Source organism: Gekko japonicus, unplaced genomic scaffold (assembly GCF_001447785.1).
Source record: "Gekko japonicus isolate JY-2015 unplaced genomic scaffold, Gekko_japonicus_V1.1 scaffold290, whole genome shotgun sequence".
Lineage (NCBI taxonomy): Eukaryota > Metazoa > Chordata > Lepidosauria > Squamata > Gekkonidae > Gekko > Gekko japonicus.
The window spans coordinates 471,277-482,056 of NW_015163613.1; the positions used below are offsets into that span (position 1 = coordinate 471,277).

Here is a 10,780-nt window from a genome sequence, read left to right on the forward strand (position 1 = left end):
GTATTCCATCATGGATTCCAGTCTTTTATTCTCTGTTTCCATTTTTTTTTCTAAATTTTTTGTCTCTTGTTCCATATCAGTTGCCTTATTAGCCAAGCCTTGCAGTTCTTTTTTCACCTCGACCATATCCTTTTTAACTTCCACTAATTCTGCTACAACCAATTCCTTGATTGCTGTAATATTCTTCTCTTGTACTTCTTCCAACTGCTCCAAATGTACTTTCATGTGCTTATCCATTTGTTTGTCAAGCTGTGTTCCCAATGCTTTTATTGCCTCCATCATCCTCTTCTCCATTGCCTCCATCGCCGTCTGCCATTCCTTCTTGTCTTTTCTACTTGCCATAGCTGGACTGGTCACTGATGCCGCTCTCAGCCTGCTTCTGGGTTCCGTTTTGAACTCTTCAGATTGGCCCTTTCGGGCTCTACTTTTAAGCCAGTTCCACTTATCTTACGCTTCTTATACAGCTAGGCTATTTTTCACATGTCCAAATAGATCAAAAACGGCTTTAAAAACAAAATTAAATTTAAGTCCTCCTCAAAATATCGGGCGCAAGTTTTCTATGATTTTCTGGCTAAAGTAGGTCAATTTATAACTTCCTCCTTCTTATTTCCTGTCCGTCCAGCTTAACAGTCATTCGTGCAACCTTTTTCCGCAGTCAATCTCCTTCTGGTTTTAACTCAGTCCTCCAGGCTGCTCTCTAGCCTCCTCTTGTCTTATCTCTTTGTAAATCCACACGGGAACCTTTCAATGTAACACACAGTCACGAAATAACAGCTTCCTCTCTCTGCGCACTTCAATTTCACTTTAACCACAGGAATGTTAAACTAAGTCTCTTTGTCAGCTATTTTCTCTGCATTGGAAAATCTTTTTCTACACAGAATGGATCCGTTGCTTTCAAAAAGTTCATTTGCACTTAACCGCTTGTTACAAATTCCTTTTCCTCTTCAAAACGGTAAGTTTAAAGCCTTTGTTACCTTTCCCACTTATCTCGGGTGATCGCACTGCTTCTTTTCAGCTTTCCTTGTTCCTTTGATGTTAAGAAGCCGGGAGACGATGGATTTAAGATGGTAATCCAGCCGGAATAGCTCCTTGAGTGATGAATTGCAAACGCCTTTCTTCGTGAGGGGGGGATCAAAGCCGGCGATGAGTCCCCTCCGGGGCTTGTAGCCTGCCAATCTCAACCCCCACTGAGACAAAATTGCATACTAGTCAGACCCCTTGCCTGGGGGCTGCTGCGTTGGGCATAACAAAGCCCAATCTGTCAAAAGGAGCTATGGTCCACCTCGCATAATCGCAAAGTGCTTTAATTCGCCATCTTAACCCGACCGGAAGCCACCAGACATCTCTCTTCTGAACTAGAACTGAGCACTGTGAGTGAGAGATTCATCTATAACATTGAACTGGCTGGAGGACTCTGGTCTTTTTAGCTACAGCTAAGAGATTTTACTTACGTTCCTGCCTCCTGACTTTGAAATGCAATCTCCTCTCAATATAGAACTTTACTTGTAGAGACTGGACAACTTACCTCCAAAGTGCACTAACAAAGGATGCTATTGCAAGAAGCATCTAGATCAGTGCTGTTTTAAGATACTGAAATCAGTTGCAGAGCATTGCTGTGGATATGAGATGATATGCCTGCATGGCTCTAGTTTCAAGTGGTTGAGGTAGGAACAACACTTGTGGTGACATTTGCTAACAGATAAGTTGTTGGTTATGTTTCATTCTCAGAACCAAAGTAATACAAAGTTCAGCAAGAATGCTGATAACTCCATAAAGTTAAAGAAGTTTTTGTTTAAATCTTAAGGTTTTAAAATGCATATTCAGGGTTTTGTGGGGAAAAGAGTGAACTCTCTTGGCTGCTGTTATAGTGTAGCTAAGCCATATCATGTTTTTATAGCAACAGGCATGATTTGGAATATTGGTGACCTTCAGTCAGGATAACCTAATCAGTTGACGAACTTCAAAAAATGATTAAGAATAGAGAGCTTGGATCCTAGGTGCTTACCTATTACAAGGAAATCACAAGTATGAAAGTATTCTAAAGGTCATAGGAATTTTTACACTTTAAAAAAATTATGAAGGATGGCTTTGGGAACCACCAATCTAATTGTGAAAGGCAATACATTATTTCATGTAACCATATATAAGCTGCATTTTAATGACTGTATATATAATTAGGTAATTTGTGTGACTGTTGAAGATAGGAACATCTGGGATGATGCAACATTACTTCTTTAAAAATATAGTCAGCTTACCAATGCAGTTCATGGAAAATGAAAATATTTATTTGGCTTCCAGGTGGGCTAAATCAGATTCATTTTATTGGTGGAAACTGGCCATGGCCACCAAGTTAAACTGGACTGAGGCTAGGGTATCACCCTTCAGATGCCAAAGTACTACTGTCTTTGGAAATTGCAACCCTTAGTCTTTTATCTAGCGTTAGCACAGCAGTGACAGAGTTTTATGCTATTTGGGGGTCAGATCACAGACTGCTTTCTGACATATTGTACTTTTGCAACATGCAGGAATAATATGAAAGTTAAGCAGAAGACTTGTGAGACTAGTAGTTGTGGGGTGTGTGTGCAATCCCATCCTTATTCACCCTCTTCTCACTCACCAGGCTGCCCACTCATCAGCCACCCTGCGTATTTGCAGAACTTCCACCTGCCTAGCTCGTGTGGTGGCAGGGGTGGTGGTGGCAGCACCCCACCCATGCCTCCCTGCAGCTCATCCACCCGCTTGTCTCATGTGGTAGTGGGGTGGTGGCATCAGGGGAGCAGCCATGGCTCCCACTTCCCCCTGTCTGCCTGCAACAGTGTTGCCTCCAATTCCCTGGCTTCTGTAGTATTATACTGGTAGACGGCAGCAGCAGCTCTCACTGCTTCCCCTATCTGTCTTCCTACGTACATCACTGCTGCCTACCTAGCTCACATGGTGGCTGAAGGCTGCTCCTTTTCCATTATCTTCCTACTAGCCATAGAACTGTCTTACAGCACTTGGGCTGGTTTGGGCATTTATAGTATTTGTAAGCAACCTTCAAAATGGTGGCTGAGATCTCATGACATAGTAGTATTTTCTCTGTATGTTTAATTTTTAAAAAAAACCAACCAATCTTTTTTAGGTTTTTGTTAAACCTGGGCCTGACCCAGGTCTGTACAACCATGGCCACAGTCTGAGTCTGGCCCCAGCTTTTTTTTTGATCTGCATGCCAAGGTCTAGGTTCAGCATTCGATATATGATGTTTCAAATTTTGCTTTTTAGATAGATTAGCTTTATATATCTTTTTTTCTTTTCTATCTGTCATTGCTGCATTTACATTTGCTTTTACTTCTTAAAATATTTATATCCTGCCTTTCCTACTATTAATGGTGCCCAAGCTGGTTTACTAAAACCAGTATTCACCTGCACTATAACAATTCAAAACACAAACACCATCAACAGTAATATACAGCTCATGCTCAAGCTAGATAGTAACACCAAACATCACTCACTAGCAAAGGTCATTTTAAACGCCACTTTATACAGTTTCCAACAATGGTCTAGAGCAGAGTCCCACCTGACCTCTTCCAGGAGCCCATTCCAGAGAATGAGAACCAAAGCAAAGTTCAGATTATGGCAGAATTCTGTGAAAGGAAACCGGGGGGGGGGGGCTAAATTGGTGCACAAGTTTAAAACAGATATCCCATGTAATTTTATCATTGAAATTAAAGTCCCTTATATTCTTTGTAATGTTTAAATCTCTTTTCCCTGTGTGTTCTAAAAGACTGATAGAACAAACTTGTCCTATTATTTATTTTGCTTTTTTTTTCTAATTTCAGAGCCATTTTATATGTTCTGGAAATGTCATAACATCGAATCTTTTTCCACCTGTCACTTTTCTTCCCCTTTTCTTTGACACCACAGAAGACTTATGTTAAAATATCTGATAAATGTTATGAATAACTTTTGATTTCAGTGTTCTACACTTCTCATAATTTTAACCTATAAAGTGTCTTTTTTCCTTCCAAGGTTAATGGAAGAGATCTCTCCAAAGCTACTCATGAGGAAGCAGTGGAGGCTTTTCGTAATGCGAAGGAACCCATTGTAGTCCAAGTTCTACGGAGAGCACCACTCATTAAAGCACATGGGAGTTCACAGGATGTTCAGCTCATGGATGCTAGTACACAGACAGATATTACCTTTGAGCATATTATGGCTCTGGCCAAGCTAAGGCCAACCACACCTCCAGTACCAGACATATGTCCTTTTCTGCTTTCGGACAGGTATGACTTTTTTTCCCTACTGAGCTGACAAATGGGGCATGATAGTATCACAACAATACAAGATATCCATGATCAGGATCTTCTTTTTTGCTTGTACCGGGGAAGGGGTGTTTAAGAAGAAGAAAAAGAGACTGGATTTATACCCCGCCCTTCACTACCCAAAGGAGTCTCAGAGTGGCTTACAATCTCCTTTCCTTTCCATTCCCTTCCCCTCCGCACAAGAGACACCCTGAGAGGTAGGTGGGGCTGAGAGAGCTCTGACAGAAACTGTTTTTTTCCAAGAACAGCTGTTCCAGAACTATGGCTTGCCCAAGGTCACCCAGCAGCTGCGAGTTGAGGAGTGGGGAATCAAACCCAGTTCTCCAAGATTAGAGTCCACGGACTTAACTACTACATCCTTTACTTTACACTACAACCATTACTGTTTAAGGATGTTTAAACCTTTTCCTCCTCACCATTTTCTTAATCAAAATGCTATATGGGTACCCCTACATTTGTCTTACTTTTCCCAGAGGGACAATACCGACTGTGTAAATGGAGCTGTTACACTGGAATAAGGAACAATATTGACATTAGGAGATTGGTATTAGGAGCAAAACATAACAATGTTTGTGACTTGTTTGCCAAAGGAATTTCAAATAACAAAGTAACTAGACACTGGGTGCGATCATACGTACCAAAAGCAGCGGCAATGGTGCGATTTCCCCACGGAGTAAAGGGGCGCGATCAGACAGACAGAACTGTCCAGCCTCCCAGAGTCATCGGTGGGGCGTCGTATTGCGCCACAGGAGCATGGCAAAAAGCCACTGAGTAAAACCTTCTACTATCCAGAACTGCGGGGGGCGCGGCCAGATGTGTGATCGTGCAAATGTGCATCATTTCAGCCCAGGGCAAACTGCCTCGCTTCCCGCCCACATTTTCTTCCATGTGTGACCACAGCCACTGATTTCTTCCATATGTGACCACAGCCACAGATTTGCAAAATTCCCTTCAACTGTGGGAAATGTTGCTGATCCTCTTCTTTCATCTGGATTTCCTCTGAACTGTCCTACACTTCAGATTCCCAGCAACTTGAAGTAGTAGAACATATAGGTCTTGATCCTACTTCTGGCAGAAGAGCCATTTTAGTTAGGGGGAAATTCCTTATATTGGAAAAGGCTTCAGACTTTGCTGAGAGGAGTGATAGGATACAGGCCACAGAATCTATTATGTATGGAAACGCTTGAGAGAGCTTCAGGAACTATAGATAATGCATTCTAAATTACCTCCACAGTTGAGATGGCATGGTAATGACAGATGCTAGAGGTCTAAAGACCTGGGCAGTGCTGTTTCCCTTCCAATGTCCCTGAAACATTTCATAATTCATCAGACCCCTGTTGACTTTCATCAGTCCATTGCTTCATGATTTCATCACAGGTACAATTACAAATTCACTTCTGAATTTGTTCTGGGGTAAATTCCAGTGGTCCAACAAAAAAAAGTTCTGTTCAAGATTACAGAATAATAAAAATGTCTTGGATAGGCACTTTCTGTGGGTCAGCAAAATTATGGCCCCGGTCACATGGAGAATTTGCCGCGTGAAAGGCACGAATGCTGGGTGGATTTTCAGGGTGCGATCACACCACAACATCTGGGAAGTGTAGTGCACCCATGGCCAACCCATGGTGTGCCGCCAAAGATGCACAGTTAAAAAGTATCTGCAAAGATCTACTAGCAAATGGTTTGCCACAGGCTGCAGACGGACTTGTTTGGTGTGATTGCGCCGGCGCGCGCCTATTCCCTCCAGCCATCCTCTTTGCAACGCGCGTTGAAGGATGAAACCCCGGTGTGCCGCTGTCGCATCTGATCACATAATGGCGGATCAGAATGCAATGGCGCAAATAGCCACGCCTCCCCCCTGCGTGTTCCGGCACATGTGGATAGGGTCTGTGATCACTATTTTTATGCATTTTTACAGATAGTAGCAAAAATCTTCAGATCTCTGAAATAATTCTCTGAAATAGCACTCTGTATTTTAAATATGTAATGCAACAAGTTTCTAAAATACTTTTTAATTTGAAAAACTGGAATAAAATGCCTAACCTACTCTTCTTGTTCTGCTTTATTTCACATAGCTGCCATTCTCTTCAACCAGTGGAGCATGAATTTTATGAAGGTAATGAGTATCTTTCCAGCCTGCCCACTGATGCAGACAGAACAGAGGACTTTGAGTGTGAGGTAAGACAATGTTGCCCACCCCACTACATACCCATATGCATGTATTATCACAGCTAATATCAAAAGCCTTTGAGAAATATAATAATTAGAACAATCTTTTTAAAAAGAAAAATACTAAACTTCCTATCATTCTTGTGAAATACCTCACACTTTTCCAGGGCTGAATTGTATAGAAATGAAGTAGAATATGGTCATGAGTGTTTGGTTTTAAATTTTCACTATAGTTCTGAAGTGGAAACGTTCAGCCAGTTTTAAAGAATGGGTTAGTGTAACTGCATTAGAAATTTTAATTGTTAATTCTCAAGGGTGAAAAAGCAGAAACATTATGCAGTTTTGTGTTGCATTATAACTGGATCTTGTGAAGGCATAGACTGGGTTCTTGACAGATCAAGGCTCAAGCTTCAAAATAAGAAGGGTTTTGTTTAGTTCTTTTATGTGATGCTTCCAGAACATAGTACAATGAGAACAAATCATATGTGATGCTGTATCTGTTTCTTGTGTATTTATTATGCCTTAAAGTATCTGTACAAGCTATTAAAAAGCTGTGATGTATCATTTTTTTCTCCCAAATAATAGTTCAGTTTTAGAAATGGTGTTCCTTTGTTAGATTTTCATTTCAGTATCCAAAGCTTCCCTTTATTTGACAGTCATTAGATTTTTAACTTTATTTTAAACAGTGGCAAAAGAGCAAGTGTGCCCTTTTATGGCTATAATATGTTCATGCTTTGTATGGAATTAAACTGCAAATAGGATTTTTTTTATTTGTCATTAAGTAGGTTTCATTCAATAGCTCTTGGAATGAGGAAAAAAGGCAGTTTATCTTCCTCCTATTTGGTCTCCTTTCAAAATTTGTAATGAAACCTTGCTTGATATTTAGAAACTAAACACACTGGCAGAGACTTGATAAATAGGTAAATGGATCTCTTTAATGATACTTACATCCTGTTCTTACAAAACATTCTTTAGAAGACTGCAGAAGCCTATAGTTCTTCCCAAATGAGAAAGAAAAATGAAATAACATTGGCTCACTAAAGCTTATCCAGGATAAAGTTTTATTTGAACTGTTTGAATAAATCATTAGGGATTGCTAAGAAAATGGATTCCCCACCCCACCCAGCCTGCCTCACAAAGACCAAGAAAAAGCTACAAAACTCATGAAAGCACTAACTTCAGTTCATTTATTGTGTAATTGGTTGTACATTTATACACGTATCCTTTTATGTGAGAAAGCTTTTAGAAAAACATTTTTATATTTTTGTTATTTTTGCTGTGTAATCAGTATATCAATTATATATTAAAAATGCAGCCAGATTTCACATAGAGAGCTTAGTACAGTAGCAGCATGTCCTCTTTATCACCATTATTAATCCCTAATAATGGCCAGCATAAGTATTATGACAGTGGTAAATGATCAGGTAGGTTCTCGGTAGCCTGTAATCTCTACTAATCACACCGTCCTAGTCATTAATTTGCTGTCAGCGATGATTCAGTAGCACAAGGCAAAGCCACTGACTGACTGAAATAAATAATGGTTCACATGAAATTTAAATAGAAAAGAAGATGGGAAAAAATAGAAAAGAAGGTGGGAAAAGGGGAAGCTAGTCTTCAACAATGTCCATCCCATGGCAAATCAAGGTAGCAACAGGAATTTTGGTACATCAAAATGGATGAATATCACTTCCCATCACAAGCTTCTGAGTATGTTCTGCTATAAAAATGGAGGGCTGCACAAATGTGTTACCTTGGAGTACATGATTACCATGGTATTACACCATCAGAATAGTCATAAGCAGGAGTCTTTTCCTAGAAAAAGAGCTGCAGGAGCTCATTACCATATGGTATGCTAATGAGCTACTAGGCTATTAGCATATGCCATGCCCCCTGACATCACCGGAAGTGATGTCAGAAGGGGAAGCAAAGGGGGGGAGGCATCTTCAAAAGCCTCCCCTTCCCTTCCCCAGCTGGCCTGCGGGGGTGGGGGAGAATGGGTTTAAAGTTTAAGCCCCTTCTCACTAGAGTTGGGCCACAGAAGGAGGAAAGAGGGAAGGAAAGAGAGAGAGTAGAGACAAGGAAAGAAGGAAGGAAAGAGGGAAAGAAAGAGAAGGAGAGAAGGAAGGAAGGAAAGGGGGATAAAAAGAGAATGAAAGAGGGAAAGAAAGAGACAGAAGGGAAGGAGGAGACACGCATCCTATTTTGACAATAAATGCATTGCACATGTAGAGAGTGCTAAACCCTCCTACCTGCTGCTGTCTCCCCAGAGCCAGTTTCTCCACACACATCTCTCCCAGCCAAGTTCTGATACCAACAGTGAAAACAACTGTAAGAATGGTGCTGGGGTATGGAGAAGATAAAGAGGGATACAGCAAAAGTGGAGGAGGGTTCAGTGCCCTTCACCCACATGTCATTTTTGCTTTTAAAATCCAGCCCAAGTTTCTACATGCTTATTTCACTGCTTACCCAAATTTAAACATACAAATCAACTACCATCCTTTCTAGTCTGTCCCTCATTCCAGTAATTAAGAGAATGATTAAAATTCATTCAAATCCTACACCAACCATAACACAGAAGCCCTGTTCACATGTTACAGTGAATACACATACATCCTGCTTGGACATGTGTATGTTTGTTTGGAAGAAAGAGCCAACATGCGTTAACTTTATGAATGAAACCAGGGACCAGTACTTTGTTAAATGTGGATTTTGTACCAAATTCAGCTGTACATGCATTGACTGCAACATGAGAATTACTCAACCCGCATACAAAGAACTATCAAGTGTATACCATACAGGAATTGTGCATGTGTTCAGTGTAAACTGTGAATAGGATGAGACAAGTGGTATAATCTGGAGAAAGTCAAGCACGTCAAAATTCCATTTAAATCAATGAGATTTGCCCCCCAACCACATGCATGTGTATCTGGAAGTACAGTTCAGTTCAGTTGTTCTTACTCTGAAGTAAGAATGCATAGGCAGCCTTAAGTGCTTAGCTTCCTCTGGATTCTGTCTAAAATCTCTCTATGTTTTTGGACCTAATAAGTGATGCATTCTTAGGACCAGTAAAAGATGTTAGTCTAGCTATAAATTGGTCACTGGTTATTTTTAAAAAAGAAAATACCCTGACTTCATCACATAAAATCCTGGTTCCAGTGCAGGCTGGAATTTAACTGGAACTGGGATTTCATCCACTGCATATATTCACAGCAGAATTCTAATTTAAAATTCCTCTTAAAATTCAACTAAATATGCAAGCACATGCCTGTTTAACAATGGCTTCCTTTGGCCATCTATTTTGCACATTACAAAAACATGCTTTTCTAATGTTGTTTTTTTTTAAACCCTCTCTTTAAGGATACCTGAAAGTGCTGAAAATCTGCAAGTTAATTCTCTCCAATGGGGTACTTTTAAACTACAAGAGACCATTGCCTCTCAGTGCCTGTCTTGATGAGGCAATTATAATTGTCTAGTTCTTTCATACTATAATATCAAGACAATCTGTGTTACTATGAAAACGAAACAGAAAGTCAAACCACAGGATCAATGGCTACAGGAATGTGAGCTTTACATATTTCACCTCATTAAAAAAAATAAAGAAAACAGACTTCATGGAATGGCAGATTTCATGTTAAATATAGTCCCACAAGAACACAAATATGATTTCTAGAACAGTAGAACCTCACTAGCATGTACATGCCTGAACATTTATGGGTTACTGATTTAATAATAAGCAAATTCAATACATCAACATATATTATATTATCCTTCTAAAAATAATACTTTGAACCAAAATAATGTTGCACAATTTGTTTCAGATAGTAAAATATTTGACGGTTTCTGTTATGTATTCAGATGGACTTTGAATGCATGATCTGTATAGGACTTGATGTATGTGAAACATCTCATTGAAGTGCAATGTTAAGCTTCGGCCTGGGCTAGGATCCTAATGTAACCAATAGGAGCACTAGCCCAGGTTGTGTCATCCAATCACCTTACGGAGCGGGAGCGCTTGTGATTGGTCATTATCCGTTCAACCTGATAGGTTGTTATTTGTACAGTGGGAGTGGCTACATTAGCCGGGAAGGTTTAAAAGCAGGCCAGCTTCTGTGTTAAAGCTGTCCTGGCTGACTGATGTTGATCCGTGTTGGAGAAGTAACAAAGCTGAAAAATAAAAGCCGCATTCTTGCTGAATCACTCTCCGACTCTTTGTTAAGCACACGACTTAACAATTGGCGACGAGGATGGGATGCTAGTGCGGGTAGGCAGCCCCGCTAGTGCAGATCCCCCGACGGACAACAGCGAGCACA

General features: G+C 40.4%; 1 protein-coding gene across 1 annotated transcript in view; it reads left to right on the forward strand.

Annotated features, from left to right (window-relative positions):
* Positions 1-10,780, forward strand: part of LOC107107121 (PDZ domain-containing RING finger protein 4-like) — a 274,894-nt gene that overhangs the window by 176,045 nt on the left and 88,069 nt on the right. The window contains exons 2-3 of the mRNA XM_015407360.1: positions 4,009-4,262; positions 6,377-6,479. Coding sequence (XP_015262846.1) covers positions 4,009-4,262; positions 6,377-6,479 — 357 coding nt within the window. The remainder of the gene's footprint in view (positions 1-4,008; positions 4,263-6,376; positions 6,480-10,780) is intronic.